The sequence below is a fragment of the Coregonus lavaretus genome (genome assembly GCF_964263955.1).
Source record: "Coregonus lavaretus genome assembly, chromosome: 1".
In the NCBI taxonomy this organism is placed as follows: domain Eukaryota; kingdom Metazoa; phylum Chordata; class Actinopteri; order Salmoniformes; family Salmonidae; genus Coregonus; species Coregonus lavaretus.
In genome coordinates, this window is record NC_139988.1 from 84,857,559 (window position 1) to 84,875,209 (window position 17,651).

The following is a 17,651-nucleotide window of genomic DNA, read 5'->3' on the forward strand; positions in this document are numbered from 1 at the left end:
TCTCTCCGGAAAGGCGTTGGAGTGGGCCAACGCCGAATGGAGGGGAATAGACGCCACCACCATCACCTACGCAGAGTTTTCCCGCCGCTTCAGGACTGTCTTCGATCATCCACCTGAGGGGAAAGCGGCGGGAGAGCGTCTATTCCACCTCCGACAGGGGAAGAGGAGCGCACAGGAGTTCGCACTGGAGTTCCGGACATTAGCAGCGGATGCGGGATGGAATGAGAGGGCCCTCATTGACCACTATCGGTGTAGCCTACGAGAGGACGTTCGTCGTGAGATGGCCTGCAGGGATACCAACCTGTCGTTCGACCAGCTGGTGGACATCTCCATCAGTCTAGACACCCTGCTGGCTACCCGCGGACGTCCCGAGTGGGGGCCGTCCATTCCATCCTCCAGCACCTCCGAGCCTATTCCTATGGAGCTCGGGGGTGCTGGCGCTAGAGAGAGGAGGAGGGAGAACCCGAGGAGGGCCACCCCCTGCACCAACTGTGGCCGTGGAGGACACACCGCGGCCAGGTGCTGGGGAGGGTCTTCTGAGAGAGGGGACAACAGGTCACGCACTGGGGAGTCATTTCAGGTGAGTAGGCGCCCCACTTACCCAGAGCTCTCTGTTGGCCACATGAGCATTCCTGTGCGTTTTCCACAGGTGGCACCTCATTCCCAGCATAAGGCGCTAGTAGATTCAGGCGCAGCTGGGAACTTTATTGATCGGGCATTTTGTGCTAGGTTAGGAATTCCCCTTCGGCCGGTAGAAGTTCCATTCCCTGTCCATGCATTAGACAGCCGGCCGTTGGGGTCGGGTCTGATCAGGGATGTCACAGCACCACTGACGATGACTACGCAGGGGGGTCATGAGGAAATCATTCAGTTCTATCTGATTGACTCTCCTGCGTACCCAGTGGTGTTGGGGCTTCCCTGGTTAAGCACCCACGATCCTACCATAGCGTGGCAACAGAGGGCTCTTATGGAGTGGTCTGCCCAGTGTGTAGGGAGATGTCTAGGTGTTTCCATAGGGGCGACCTCGGTAGAGAGTCCGAACCAAGTGCCCGCACTGCGCATTCCCCCCGAGTATGAGGATTTAGCACTAGTGTTTAGTAAATCGAGGGCAGCACGGCTACCTCCTCATAGACAGGGGGACTGTGCGATAAATATCCAGACTGAAGCAGCTCTTCCCAGGAGTCGTGTGTATCCCCTGTCTCAAGAGGAGACTGCGGCTATGGAGACTTACATAGCCGAGTCCTTGGCACAGGGATACATACGGCCCTCTACTTCTCCAGTCTCCTCAAGTTTCTTCTTTGTGAAGAAGAAGGACGGGGGATTGCGCCCGTGTATTGATTACCGTAGTCTCAATCAGATCACAGTAAAATACAGTTACCCACTTCCACTGATTGCGACGATGACGGAGTCATTACGCGGAGCGCGGTTCTTCACAAAGTTGGATCTCAGGAGCGCGTACAATTTGGTGCGCATTAGGGAGGGGGATGAATGGAAAACAGCATTTAGCACCACCTCGGGTCATTACGAGTATCTCGTCATGCCGTACGGGTTAATGAATGCTCCTTCAGTCTTCCAATCCTTTGTTGATGAGATTTTCCGGGACATGCATGGGCAGGGTGTAGTGGTGTACATTGACGACATTCTAGTGTACTCTTCTACACGAGCCGAGCATGTAGCCCAGGTGCGCCGAGTATTGAGACGACTGTTGGAGCATGACTTGTATGTCAAGGCAGAGAAATGCCTGTTCTTCCAGGAGTCAGTCTCCTTTTTGGGTTATCGGTTGTCCGCGTCTGGCGTGGAGATAGAGGTAGATCGGGTATCAGCTGTGCGTAATTGGCAAACTCCAACCACCGTAAAAGAGGTGCAGCGGTTCTTGGGTTTTGCTAATTACTACCGGAGGTTTATCCGGGGCTTTGGACAGGTTGCAGCTCCCATTACGTCCCTGCTAAAGGGGGGTCCGGTGCGCTTGCAGTGGTCAGCTGAGGCGGACAGGGCATTTGTCAAGCTGAAGAACCTGTTCGCCTCGGCCCCGGTGCTGGCGCATCCGGATCCCTCTTTGCCTTTCCAAGTAGAGGTGGACGCGTCCGAGACCGGTATTGGGGCAGTCCTGTCACAACGGTCCGGCACGCCACCTAAGCTCCGCCCCTGTGCGTTCTACTCCAAGAAGCTCAGCTCGGCGGAGCGCAATTATGACGTTGGGGACAGGGAGCTGTTAGCTGTAGTCCAGGCCCTAAAGGTGTGGAGGCATTGGCTTGAGGGGGCTCAACACCCTTTCCTCATTCTGACTGATCACCGTAACCTGGAGTACATCCGGGCAGCTAGGAGATTGAACCCTCGTCAGGCTAGGTGGAACATGTTCCTGACCCGGTTTGTTTTTAAGATCACATACATCCCTGGGTCCCAGAACGGTAAGGCAGACGCCCTGTCCCGGCAGTATGACACAGAGGAGAGGTCCATTGAGCCTACTTCCATACTGCCGGAGTCTTGTCTGGTGGCTCCGGTAGTGTGGGAGGTCGATGCGGAAATCGAGCGGGCGCTGCGTACCGACCCTACTCCCCCCGAGTGTCCTGTGGGGCGGACGTACGTTCCGCTCGAGGTTCATGATCGGCTTATTTCTTGGGCTCATACATCACCCTCCTCTGGACATCCTGGTATTGGTCGGACGGTGCACTGCCTTAGCGTGAAATACTGGTGGCCAACGTTAGCCAGGGATGTGAGGGTTTATGTCTCCTCCTGCTCGGTATGTGCCCAGTGTAAGGCACCTAGAAATTTGCCCAGAGGTAAGTTACATCCTCTGCCCGTTCCACAACGACCATGGTCCCACCTCTCGGTAGATTTTGTGACCGATCTACCTCCTTCCCAGGGTAATACCACCATTTTGGTCGTTGTGGATCGGTTTTCTAAGGCCTGTCGTCTCCTCCCACTGCCGGGTCTCCCTACTGCCCTACAGACCGCCGAGGCCCTCTTTACCCACGTGTTCCGGCACTATGGGGTCCCCGAGGATATTGTGTCCGACCGAGGTCCCCAGTTCACCTCCAGAGTCTGGGGGGCTTTCATGGAACGCCTGGGGGTCTCGGTTAGCCTTACCTCGGGGTACCACCCAGAGAGCAATGGGCAGGTTGAACGTGTGAACCAGGATGTGGGTAGGTTTTTGAGGTCCTATTGCCGGGACCGGCCGGAGGAGTGGTCGAGGTATATCCCCTGGGCAGAGATGGCCCAGAACTCTCTCCGCCACTCCTCCACCGGATTAACACCTTTCCAGTGTATTTTAGGGTATCAGCCGGTCCTGGCACCGTGGCACGAGAGCCAGACCGAGGCCCCTGCGGTGGACGAGTGGATTCGGCGCTCGGAGGAGACGTGGGACGCTGCCCATGTCCATCTGCAGCGTGCCATCCGTCAACAAAAGGCGAGCGCCGATCGCCACCGCAGTGAGGGGCCGGTGTACGCACTGGGAGATCGAGTCTGGCTCTCGACTCGAAACCTGCCCCTCCGCCTGCCCTGCCGGAAGCTGGGTCGGCGGTTTGTGGGGCCCTTCAAAGTCCTGAGAAGATTGAACGAGGTGTGTTACAGATTACAACTACCTATTGAGTACAAAAATATTAACCCCTCGTTCCATGTGTCTCTTCTCAGGCCGGTGGTAGCTGGTCCACTCCAAGAGGAGGAGATAGGAGAGACCCCTCCACCCCCTTTGGACATCGAGGGGGCACCGGCGTACAGGGTCCGGACTATATTGGACTCGAGGCGCCGGAGGAGTGGTCTCCAGTATCTCGTGGAGTGGGAGGGGTACGGTCCGGAGGAACGGTGCTGGGTGCCTAGGAGGGACATTCTCGACCCATCCCTCCTGACAGAGTTCCACCGTGGGCATCCCACGCGCCCGGGTCCGCGTCCTCCTGGCCGTCCCCGAGACCGGGGTCGGCGCAAGGCTGGAGCCGCGCGTCAAGGGGGGGGTACTGTCACGGTTTCGGCCGAGGCTGCTCCTCCTCCTGGTTCGGGCAGGCTTCGGCGTTCGTCGTCCCCGGAATACTAGCTGCCACCGTTGTATGTTTCGTGTATTGATTGCTTTAGTCTGTCTGGTACACCTGTGTCTGTTTGTGTCCTAATTACGTGTCCTATAAGTTCCCTGTTTTGTGTTAGTTAGATTGTGTGTTGTTGTTCGCCTGTCGTTGTGCTGCGTGTTTTGTTTCTTGTTTGCTGTTTTAGTGTTTTACGCATTGTGCGTAAATGCTCGCCTCTGATTGTTTCGAGGTAGTTTGTTTACCGTTTCCTTGTTGGATTTTTGAGTAAACTCTGTTGGACTGAGCCTCGGTGTCCTGCGCCTGACCTCCACACCACATACACCTCACCGCATGACAGGTTCTCAATAGAGCAAAAGAATAATACAAATCTGGAGCCCTATCTTGACAGAAAAATATAGCAACAATAGCCTAAATATCAACCCAAAATTCATGCAATCACTGATTTATGTTTTATCACATCAAAATATTTGAAGCTCTTGCTTCTCATGTTTGAAGAAAAAACGTATTTCTTTAATTACACCATAGTCACCCCGTAGTCAATTTTTCTCAATAAAGCACTGTGAATCACTTTATAACAATATTACTAATTTGTTCTATTGCGTTACGCTGCAACAAATTATTTTGGTTCAACCAAATCATGGTCTGGTGCTACCAGGGGAAAACGTTAGTCTGGAGCCATGTGTTAGTTTGCTTACAGACATGCATATTGCAGTGAAAACAGCAGGGGCGCAACTTTCACTGGGGAAGGGGGTGACATTCTGAAATTGTATTTTCGTCCCCCCCCCCCAGTTTTATCACTGGTATGTGATACAAAACTAGGCATCGGTGTGCTTTTGTACCATGCGGACGCCTCCGAGCGGTCGGGTAGGCTGTTTGGAGTGTTTATCCGACTGGATAAAATAATAATATATATATATACAGTGGGGAGAACAAGTATTTGATACACTGCCGATTTTGCAGGTTTTCCTACTTACAAAGCATGTAGAGGTCTGTCATTTTTATCATAGGTACACTTCAACTGTGAGAGACGGAATCTAAAACAAAAATCCAGAAAATCCCATTGTATGATTTTTAAGTAATTAATTTGCATTTTATTGCATGACATAAGTATTTGATACATCAGAAAAGCAGAACTTAATATTTGGTACAGAAACCTTTGTTTGCAATTACAGAGATCATACGTTTCCTGTAGGTCTTGACCAGGTTTGCACACACTGCAGCAGGGATTTTGGCCCACTCCTCCATACAGACCTTCTCCAGATCCTTCAGGTTTCGGGGCTGTCGCTGGGCAATACGGTCTTTCAGCTCCCTCCAAAGATGTTCTATTGGGTTCAGGTCTGGAGACTGGCTAGGCCACTCCAGGACCTTGAGATGCTTCTTACGGAGCCACTCCTTAGTTGCCCTGGCTGTGTGTTTTGGGTCGTTGTCATGCTGGAAGACCCAGCCACGACCCATCTTCAATGCTCTTACTGAGGGAAGGAGGTTGTTGGCCAAGATCTCGCGATACATGGCCCCATCCATCCTCCCCTCAATACGGTGCAGTCGTCCTGTCCCCTTTGCAGAAAAGCATCCCCAAAGAATGATGTTTCCACCTCCATGCTACACGGTTGGGATGGTGTTCTTGGGGTTGTACTCATCCTTCTTCTTCCTCCAAACACGGCGAGTGGAGTTTAGACCAAAAAGCTCTATTTTTGTCTCATCAGACCACATGACCTTCTCCCATTCCTCCTCTGGATCATCCAGATGGTCATTGGCAAACTTCAGACGGGCCTGGACATGCACTGGCTTGAGCAGGGGGACCTTGCGTGCGCTGCAGGATTTTAATCCATGACGGCGTAGTGTGTTACTAATGGTTTTCTTTGAGACTGTGGTACCAGCTCTCTTCAGGTCATTGACCAGGTCCTGCCGTGTAGTTCTGGGCTGATCCCTCACCTTCCTCATGATCATTGATGCCCCACGAGGTGAGATCTTGCATGGAGCCCCAGACCGAGGGTGATTGACCGTCATCTTGAACTTCTTCCATTTTCTAATAATTGCGCCAACAGTTGTTGCCTTCTCACCAAGCTGCTTGCCTATTGTCCTGTAGCCCATCCCAACCTTGTGCAGGTCTACAATTTTATCCCTGATGTCCTTACACAGCTCTCTGGTCTTGGCCATTGTGGAGAGGTTGGAGTCTGTTTGATTGAGTGTGTGGACAGGTGTCTTTTATACAGTTAACAAGTTCAAACAGGTGCAGTTAATACAGGTAATGAGTGGAGAACAGGAGGGCTTCTTAAAGAAAAACTAACAGGTCTTTGAGAGCCGGAATTCTTACTGGTTGGTAGGTGATCAAATACTTATGTCATGCAATAAAATGCAAATTAATTACTTTAAAATCATACAATGTGATTTTCTGGATTTTTGTTTTAGATTCCGTCTCTCACAGTTGAAGTGTACCTACGATAAAAATTACAGACCTCTACATGCTTTGTAAGTAGGAAAACCTGCAAAATCGGCAGTGTATCAAATACTTGTTCTCCCCACTGTATATATATAATACATTATGTCCCCCCCACTTCTAAAACCAAAGTTGCGCCCCTGGAAAACAGTATTAGGTTTCGCAAATACATAATCCCTGCAGTATTCTGAGCTACAGGTAAGTGACAAAATAAAGGAAACACCAACAAAAAGTGTCTTAATAGGGTGTTGGGCTACCCTGAGCCGCCAGAACAGCTTCAATGAGCCATTGCATAGATTCTACAAGTGTCTGGAACTCTATTGGAGGTATGCGACACCATTCTTCTACAAGAAATTCCATCATTTGGTGTTTTGTTGATGGCGGTGGAAAACGCTGTCAGGTGCCGCTCAAGAATCTTCCATAAGTGTTCAATTAGGTTGAGCTCTGGTGACACACACACACACTGTCACGCCCTGACTCAGGGGACTCGTATATGTTGAGTCAGGGTGTGTATATTCATTGTGGTGATGTTCTATGTTGTTTTTTCTATGTTTAGATCTAGTATTTATAGATCTATGTTGGCCTGGGTGGTTCCCAATCAGAGGCAGCTGTTGCTTGTTGTCTCTGATTGGGGACCATACTTAGGTAGCCTATTGGCACTAGTGGGTTGTGGGATCTTGTTCCGTGTAAGGTATGTTGTGTTGTGCTGCCTTGGACTTCACGTTTTGTTTCGTTTGTTATTTTGTCGTGGTGTTTAATATTTAATAAACATGAATGCATATCACGCTGCACCTTGGTCCATCCCATTCGTCAACGATCGTGACACACACACACACACACACACACACACACACACACACACACACCCTATGCTCCTTTGAGACCCCTCTTTCAAAGTCACAGTGACCTCTTCTTCTAGCAATGGTAGCCAAAACAATGGGCATTTTTATATATGACCCTAAGCATGATGGGATGTTAATTGCTTAATTAACTCAGGAACCCCACCTGTGTGGAAGCACCTGCTTTCAATATACTTTCTATCCCTTATTTACTCAAGTGTTTCTTTTATTTTGGCAGTTAACTAACTCAGCCAATCACCAACACAGCCTTGTTCTTGGTCTTTTGAGAGGGGCTAGTGATTCACAGCACTATAATGTTTCCTTTCAGTTGTCATACCTGAGCCCCACAGTGGACCTCTATCTGCTGTCATACCTGAGCCCCACAGTGGACCTCTATCTGCTGTCATACCTGAGCCCCACAGTGGACCTCTATCTGCTGTCATACCTGAGCCCCACAGTGGACATATATCAGTCATACCTGAGCCCCACAATGGACCTCTATCAGCTGTGAGAAGAGTAGGTAATAGTCTAGCATCTGTTGGCAGCACTGAAGAAACATGGGTAATTTGGCTCCTCCGCTACTCTGATATCTGACAAGACTTTTCAGGAACACAAAAAGATGTCAGAGACAAGAGGAAGACAGGAGACTACTGATCTCAGCTATGGTTTGACTGGTACTGATTTCTTTTTATATAATAGTCTCTGAATAGGCGAAATCTAATACAAACCCATAGCAGGGGCCACAGAGGTCATTTCTAAAGAGATGCTGTAATGAAAGTAGAGGCAGGATTTCATGTTTCCCAAGTGCAAATAGAAAATCTCCTCTGTCGTCTTCACCAGAATAGGAAAAGCCATACACCCCATCCATTCGTCAGTGTTGTTAGCCAAAAAACAATAACATAGCATGCATTATTTAGGAGCTAACAACTTGTGAGTCTATATTAAATGGTGAATCGTGGTGTCTGTCCTCATTGGGATGCAAGGCTCTCCCCCCGCCTCCCCACCACAGACACACCTCTGGGAGCACATCAACCCTCCACGTCCCTCAGTCTGCACATCAGCGCCTCGATGATAAACATTGCGTAGCAGACTGAATGCATGAAGGCTGTCATAATGAATTAATTAATGTAGGACAAAGAAGTGTAGAGTGCCTTTAATAACCAAGATATGACAAGGGCGATATCTAATAATAACAGGGGGTTGAGCAGATTGCTATATGTCATAGTAGTAGATTTATTGAGATATACAAGGAGAGGCCCAAAATTCTCCCCATATGAGATAAACAAGGTCTTGTAAGGTTAAGGCATATCTAAAGCTGTCTGCAGATCTGAAGACTAGTATGTGCCTGATTAACAAGTGTGAGGGATTCAGCTCTTGAAGATGTAGTTAATGGCATTTATAAACAGTGTCAAGGTCTGACAAAAGCATACTGCTGGAACACATTCAAATAATCACGTCTTCAGCGCAAGAAATAATTTCATTGGTTTAATTTTTTCTCTCCGCTTCGACAGCTCTGTAGGTACTACTAGAAGCTCCAAGTTGACTGATGGACAGGGGATTGCATTCTGGATCTCTGTGTCAAACTCTGTAGAGCAGAATACTGAAAGCAACCATGCCCAACTGTTTGAGAACAGCAGCTTCTGCAGGGGCGGTCTGCTACTCTGCAAGGCTGCTTGCTAATGAGCTAAATCGACTAGGATGACACTCAGGGGAACCTCTTTCAATTATGGGAAAGCTGCAAAATCACCATGTCACTATTTTGGACCGTGGTGGGACACCAGCCACTCTATGCCCTTCTATGCCCTTCTATGGCCTTCTATGCCCTTCTATGCCCTTATATGGCCTTCTATGGCCTTCTGTGCTCTTCTATGCCCTTCTATGGCCTTCTATGCCATTCTATGCCCTTCTATGCCCTTCTATGGCCTTCTATGCCCTTATATGGCCTTCTATGGCCTTCTATGGCCTTCTATGCCCTTCTATGCCCTTCTATGGCCTTCTATGGCCTTCTATGCCCTTCTATGCCCTTCTATGGCCTTCTATGCCCTTCTATGGCCTTCTATGGCCTTCTATACCCTTCTATGGCCTTCTATGGCCTTCTATGGCCTTCTATGGCCTTCTGTGCCCTTCTATGCCCAGAGCACATGGAGAATGTACAGATGTAGGAACTTAATTTGATCACCCTATTGCAGGAGAACTTTCCTGCAATGCAGGACATTTTAAACGTGTAATGTATTTGAGGTTTTAAAAGGCTTCTGAAGTTTGTAATTTCCACTTTGAAATTTCATACTTGATTTTTCCTCACGATAAATGGATCAACTCCCACACACATGTCCATTAATTACAATCAACATAATAATTCACATTTCCTGTTGCTGCAGGAGCAAACTGGGTCAAATTAAGATCCTACACCTGTACTGTTAAACCACATAGAGACCCATGGAGGTCCCACTGGGGGTCCCACTGTTAACCCTTTACACTCGTGTGAATTGGCCTATGTGGAAAGGGCTTAATTGAAATGTTTCTTACAGAAGAAATAACCATGCATAACCATGGTAGCAATTTAAAGGGAACAGTTTGGAGATAATTGGAAAAGTGTTAACCCAAAGGTGAGTACACAACAGTACACAACAGTTCACCAGACACAAGACTGAATCCAAACATTACACTGTTGATTTTATGTGAATTTTACAATTACTGTACTCTTTGCCGCATTTGTTGATAACAAAATCTGAAAATATTCTGGATACATTCAGTAACATGATAAGACTATTCTTGGAAAATGTGGGGTAGGTGCAACATAAGACAAAAAAAATGACAAGGGTTTGAGACACAGGACTAACTGGTGTCTCCAAAGTGTGCACAGTTCCTAAGTAATTTCAATGCACTTTTATGACTCAAAGAAGAGTCTTCAACTATAAGGTGCTTTTTTTTAGCTCTCCTAGCTGTGCTGTTGAGGAACTACAGCAAGCACACTTGTAGATGTTTTGTTTGGAACACAACCCTGCATCCCTGCCATCACACAATTACAAAAACAGTCCATTATAAATCACAATCTGGGTCAGGTGGGCATGATTTGAAAGCTTGTTCTATTGCCAACATGACTATCTAAAATATAACCTTACAGTGTTAGGCCTTCACAAGGCAATTCAGAGAAACGAATCGTCATTTTAGTTTGCATAAAAAGAAGTCATGAGTATATTCAGGTGCATGTGCCCCGGCTAATTTTCTTCACAATAAACAAACAAGGGCTGATTCTGTCCAGGACAACCCAGGGTATGACGCCACGTCATCTTGTAACTTGTACATCAAACATAGTGATCATAAACGTTGACACTGTACAGTGCCTTGCAAAAGTATTTATCCCCCTTGGCGTTTTTCCTATTTTGTTGCATTACAACCTGTAATTTAAATACATTACTTTATTTTAAGTAAATTCATGTGAATAAATGATGGTTAATAAGTGATAAGCAGTAACAGGGCAGTCACTACCATCATGGGACTTGAATTAATTGTTTTATTCTGTGTTATTACAGCATTCAACCCATATAATGCATAGTGCATTTAATGTCCCCCAAAAAATCAAGACCTAAATCGAAAAACCGTGATTATTTTGGGATAATCGAACCGAAACCGAACCGACCTCAAAAAGCACTAATCGCTCAGCACTAGGTAGACCACAAAGACCCATGAAGTCCCAAGAGTGTGATGGGCCACCACTGTTAAACCACACAGAGAATCAAGAAGTCTCCAGAATGGGATATGGGCCACTACTTTTAAACCACTCAAATAATCAGGAAGTCTCCAGAATGGGATATGGGCCACCAATGTTAAACCCCACAGAGAATCAGGAAGTCTCCAGAATGGGATATGGTCCACCCACGATACACCCTACATTATATTACCCAGTAATATATTACCGTTACAGTCATTTTAATGACCAAATTCTCAGTCCCTTTTTTAACAGTCAAAAAAGCTCCATCTGAATAAATTTAATTAGATTTGAAGTTATTACCGGTACCTACCAGTCCACGGTTACTGAGCAACGGCTAATATTTCAAATTTTTACAGCATTTTCCCAAATCGTATGGCCCTATTCAGGTTGAACGAACTGAAATATTTAATGCTAAGTAATGAGATACTGCTCACTCAGCGTGAGAGTCGGACGTATCGTCTTGGATTGTAATAAAATATTTAACTGGGCTGTCCTGGGGGCCTCACCTCATTTATGGCGACATAGTAACGAGGCTGCTGGAATCGGGGCGCGTTGTCATTGCGATCCCTCACCACGATGCGCACCTCGTGTAAAATGACGGTCCCGACCAGCTCATTGGTGCACTGGACCTGGACAACGATGGAATGGATGTAGGACGGGGGCTAAAAGGAAGGAAGAAGTATTAGTCTCAGAAATCCCAGACCTAGGGGAACATTGCTAATGTGGGAGGCAAACATCTGCCTAGGGAGACTAAATAGATGTATTTTCAGTACGAACCGAGGACAGGAGGGGACAGAGTCATTTGCGAGTTCTTTTTCCTAATTCTATGGTCATGTGACTCCTTTTAAATTGGTTCACATTGAAGTACAGGACTGGGATTGATGTGTAGAACATGTAGCAGAAGCTATAACTCAGATCAGACGAATGCTTTGTTTTTCTACCTTTTAATCTCTGCAAATACGATAAACTACTCTAACACCGGTACATAGCTTATACCACTTAGCAGAAGCTTTTATCCACCGTACTGTGTACAAAGTGGAGAATACAAAAAAAAAAACACTGAATACAAAGACGCTACATTATCCTGTGGAGCTTATTTTACCTCAGGATGTATTTTAAGGGAATGTAAATGTATAGCTAACCTGCAGTGAAAGTTTTTTTCTTCAGGGAAACCCAAACCATAAACCCTTTTGAGTTGAATTCTCCACAGACAAACAAATGAATAGTCAGAGTGAGTGTCAGAGTACTTACATCTCGGTCGAGGGCCCTGCCGGTGCTGTTGAGGTAGAGCCTTTGTCTGACCGGGTCCAGTATTACCCAATGGTTGTAGTTGTCTCGGAGGGAAAGAGAGATGGTTCTGCCTGGGTCTTCCACTCGGCCTTGGATTTGCATATTCTCAACCAAAAGTGTTCCTTATGAGAACAGAAAAGGGGTACCTTAGAAATGCAGTGAGGAGTTGATTGACAGAGATGTGATAAAACTACCTCCTGTAAGCAGGTTCTCTGGGCAGTTAACATTATAATAATAATATGCCATTTAGCAGACGCTTTTATCCAAAGCGACTTACAGTCATGTGTGCATACAGTGGGGAAAAAAAATATTTAGTCAGCCACCAATTGTGCAAGTTCTCCCACTTAAAAAGATGAGAGAGGCCTGTAATTTTCATCATAGGTACACGTCAACTATGACAGACAAATTGAGAGAAAAAAATCCAGAAAATCACATTGTAGGATTTTTAATGAATTTATTTGCAAATTATGGTGGAAAATAAGTATTTGATCACCTACAAACAAGCAAGATTTCTGGCTCTCACAGACCTGTAACTTCTTCTTTAAGAGGCTCCTCTGTCCTCCACTCGTTACCTGTATTAATGGCACCTGTTTGAACTTGTTATCAGTATAAAAGACACCTGTCCACAGCCTCAAACAGTCACACTCCAAACTCCACTATGGCCAAGACCAAAGAGCTGTCAAAGGACACCAGAAACAAAATTGTAGACCTGTACCAGGCTGGGAAGACTGAATCTGCAATAGGTAAGCAGCTTGGTTTGAAGAAATCAACTGTGGGAGCAATTATTAGGAAATGGAAGACATACAAGACCACTGATAATCTCCCTCGATCTGGGGCTCCACGCAAGATCTCACCCCGTGGGGTCAAAATGATCACAAGAACGGTGAGCAAAAATCCCAGAACCACACGGAGCTAGTGAATGACCTGCAGAGAGCTGGGACCAAAATAACAAAGCCTACCATCAGTAACACACTACGCCGCCAGGGACTAAAATCCTGCAGTGCCAAACGTGTCCCCCTGCTTAAGCCAGTACATGTCCAGGCCCGTCTGAAGTTTGCTAGAGTGCATGTGGATGATCCAGAAGAGGATTGGGAGAATTACATTTACATTTACATTACATTTTAGTCATTTAGCAGACGCTCTTATCCAGAGCGACTTACAGTTAGTGAGTGCATATATTTTTTATGTCATATGGTCAGATGAAACCAAAATATAACTTTTTGGTAAAAACTCAACTCGTTGTGTTTGGAGGACAAAGAATGCTGAGTTGCATCCAAAGAACACCATACCTACTGTGAAGCATGGAGGTGGAAACATCATGCTTTGGGGCTGTTTTTCTGCAAAGGGACCAGGACGACTGATCCGTGTAAAGGAAAGAATGAATGGGGCCATGTATCGTGAGATTTTGAGTGAAAACCTCCTTCCATCAGCAAGGGCATTGAAGATGAAACGTGGCTGGGTCTTTCAGCATGACAATGATCCCAAACACACCGCCCGGGCAACGAAGGAGTGGCTTCATAAGAAGCATTTCAAGGTCCTGGAGTGGCCTAGCCAGTCTCCAGATCTCAACCCCATAGAAAATCTTTGGAGGGAGTTGAAAGTCTGTGTTGCCCAGCGACAGCCCCAAAACATCACTGCTCTAGAGGAGATCTGCATGGAGGAATGGGCCAAAATACCAGCAACAGTGTGTGAAAACCTTGTGAAGACTTACAGAAAACGTTTGACCTGTGTCATTGCCAACAAAGGGTATATAAGTATTGAGAAACTTTTGTTATTGACCAAATACTTATTTTCCACCATAATTTGCAAATAAATTCATTAAAAATCCTACAATGTGATTTTCTGGAATTTTTTTTCCTCATTTTGTCTGTCATAGTTGACGTGTACCTATGATGAAAATTACAGGCCTCTCTCATCTTTTTAAGTGGGAGAACTTGCACAATTGGTGGCTGACTAAATACTTTTTTCCCCACTGTACATATTTACGTATGGGTGGTCCCGGGGATCGAACCCACTACCCTGGCATTACAAGCGCCATGCTCTACCAATTGAGCTACAAAGGACCACCTTGTGGTGTTAATCTCACTCTTCTTGAGTGCTCTTTTACAAGATATTGTTACTTTCTTTCAGAGAAGCATGAGTAGAGAGAGAAATTAGCCCAGGACAACAAAAGCTTTTGACTCATATAACTTATTTTCTGAGAATGAAAAGTTATTCAACAACTGCTAGACTGAAATGATCTCAAATCAGAGGAGACCAATTAGTTGAGTCCAGCAGCATTTGAATGATGCATGACCTCTAAAAATTGTCAGCTATTGACGTTTATGAAAACCAGGGAGCCGGCCAAGCTAAAATTACATTTGACATCTTGACCATCTTCTATGAAGCATGCCTGCTTTCCAATCACTGATGCTGCAGTCCAGACAGGGACTAACAGCCTGCCTGATATCAAGCTTTGATGGTGCCTGATCCTGAAGGTACTACTGCCCATGGACGTTCATTCCAATTATAGCAAGCACTGGCCAGTTCAGCCTCCGATAATTACACAGTACTACCCTCTGGACACACACATTTCTGACATTAATTGTTGTGCAGTTAGAGTGGCTGTCAAACCCATGTCAAACCCATGTCCAGCCTACATCCAGTACATACAAAAAAATGATGGTTCTAAATAGTCCCAGAAAGGGGTTCTTTGGCTTGCAAACATAGCAGAACTGATATGTAGAACCCTTTTTGAAGGTTCTATAAAGAACCATGCTCATAAAGTTTTAAATGGAACCTGTATGGTGCTATAAAGAACCCTTTACTAAGGTTCTATAAAGAACCATTAAATAAGGTTCTATACAGTGCATTCGGAAAGTATTCAGACCCCTTGACTTTTTCCACATTGTGTTACCTAACAGCCTTATTCTAAAATGTATTAAATACATTTTTTCCCTCATCAATATACACACAATACCCCATAATGACAAAGTGAAAACAGGTTTTTAGAAATGTTTGCAAATGTATTTACATTAGTATTCAGACCTTTTGCTATGATACTCGAAATTGAGCTCAGGTGCATCCTGTTTCCATTGCTCATCCTTGAGATGTTTCTACAACTTGATTGGAGTCCACCTGTGGTAAATTCAGTTGATTGGACATGATTTGGAAAGGCACACATCTGTCTATATAAGGTCCCACAGTTGACAGTGCATGTCAGAGCAAAAACCAAGCCATGAGTTCGAAGGAATTGTCCGTAGATCACCAAGAACAGATTGTGTTGAGGCACAGATCTGGGGAAGGGTACCAAAACATTTCTGCAGCATTGAAGGTCCCCAAAAACACAGTGGCCTCCATCAATCTTAAATGGAAGAAGTTTGGAACCACCAAGACTCTTTCTAGAGCTGGCCGCCCGGCCAAACTGAGCAATCAGGGGAGAAAGGCCTTGGTCAGGGAGGTGACCAAGAACCTGATGGTCACTCTGACAGAGCTCCAGAGTTCCTCTGGGGAGATGGGAGAACCTTCCAGAAGGACAACCATCTCTGCAGCACTCCACCAATCAGGCCTTTTTGGTAGAGTGGCCAGACTGAAGCCACTCCTCAGTAAAAGGCACATGAAGGCCGCTTGGAGTTTGCCAAAAGGCACCTAAAGGACTCTCAGACCATGAGAAACAAGATTCTCTGGTCTGATGAAACCAAGATTGAACTCTTTGGCCTGAATGTCAAGTGTCACAACTGGAGGAAACCTGGCACCATCAATATGCTGAAGCACGGTGGTGGCAGCATCATGCTGCAGGGATGTTTTTCAGCGGCAGGGACTGGGAGAATAGTCAGGATCGAGGGAAAGATGAATGGAGCAAAGTACAAAGAGATAATTGATGAATAAGGCTGTAATGTCACAAAATGTGGAAAAAGTCAAGGGGTCTGAATACTTTCCAAATGCACTGTATATACACTACCAGTCAAAAGTTTGGACACCTTCTCATTCAAGGGTTTTTCTTTATTTTTACGATTTTCTACGTTGTAAAATAATAGTGAAGACATCAAAACTATGAAATAACACATATGGAATCATATAGTAACCAAAAAAGTGTTAAACAAATCAAAATATATTTTATATTTGAGATTCTTCAAATAGCCACCCTTTGCTTTGATGACAGCTTTGCACACTCTTGGCATTCTCTCAACCAGCTTCATGAGGTAGTCACATGGAATGCATTTCAATTAACAGGTGTGCCTTCTTAAAAGTTAATTTGTGGAATTTATTTCCTTCTTAATGCATTTGAGCCAATCAGTTGTGTTGTGACAAGGTAGGGGGGGGGGGGGGTATACAGAAGATAGCCCTATTTAGTAAAAGACCAAGTCCATATTATGGCAAGAACAGCTCAAATAAGCAAACAGAAATGACAGTCCATCATTACTTTAAGACGTGAAGGTCAGTCAATACGGAACATGTCAAGAACTTTGACCGTTTCTTGAAGTGCAGTGGCAAAAACCATCAAGCGCTATGATGAAACTGGCACTAATGAGGACCACCACAGAAATGGAAGACCCAGAGTTACCTCTGCTGCAGAGGATAAGTTCATTAGAGTTACCAGCCTCAAAAATTGCAGACCAAATAAATGCTTCACAGAGTTCAACTAACAGACACATCTCAACATCAACTGTTCAGAGGAGACTGTGTGAATCAGGCCTTCATGGTCTGAAACCACTACTAAAGGACACCAATAATAAGAAGAGACTTGCTTGGGCCAAGAAACACGAGCAATGGACATTAGACCAGTGGACATTTGTCTGGAGTCCAAATTGGAGATTTTTGGTTCCAACCGCCGTGTCTTTGTGAGACGCAGTGTGGGTGAACAGATGATCTCCACATGTGTATTTCCCACCGTAAAGCATGGAGGAGGTGTTATGGTGTGGGGGTGCTTTGCTGGTGACACTGTCTGTGATTTATTTAGAATTCAAGGCACACTTAAACAGCATGGCTACCACAGCATTCTGCAGAGATACGCCGTCCCATCTGGTTTGGGCTTAGTGGGACTATCATTTGTTTTTCAACAGGACAATGACCCAACACACCTCCAGGCTGTGTAAGGGCTATTTTACCAAGAAGGAGAGTGATGGAGTGCTGCATCAGATGACCTAGCCTCCACAATCCCCCGATCTCAACTAAATTGAGATGGTTTGGGATGAGTCGGACCGCAGAGTGAAGGAAAAGCAGCCAACAAGTGCTCAGCATATGTGGGAACTCCTTCAAGACTGTTGGAAAAGCATTCCAGGTAAAGCTGGTTGAGAGAATGCCAAGAGTGTGCATTTGAATGAGCCGCCTACCCTACATTGTAATTATCACTAAAAGAGCAAAGAACACTTTTGTGA

At 45.9% G+C, this 17,651-nt stretch overlaps 1 protein-coding gene across 1 annotated transcript in view; it reads right to left on the reverse strand.

The window, feature by feature from the left end:
- The window catches only part of LOC311136550 (protocadherin-15-like), a gene marked incomplete at both ends in the record, with an annotated part of 186,647 nt that overhangs the window by 138,290 nt on the left and 30,706 nt on the right, over positions 1 to 17,651 (reverse strand). Inside the window, 2 exon segments of the mRNA XM_084170724.1 lie at positions 11,511 to 11,666; positions 12,256 to 12,416. Coding sequence (XP_084026850.1) covers positions 11,511 to 11,666; positions 12,256 to 12,416 — 317 coding nt within the window.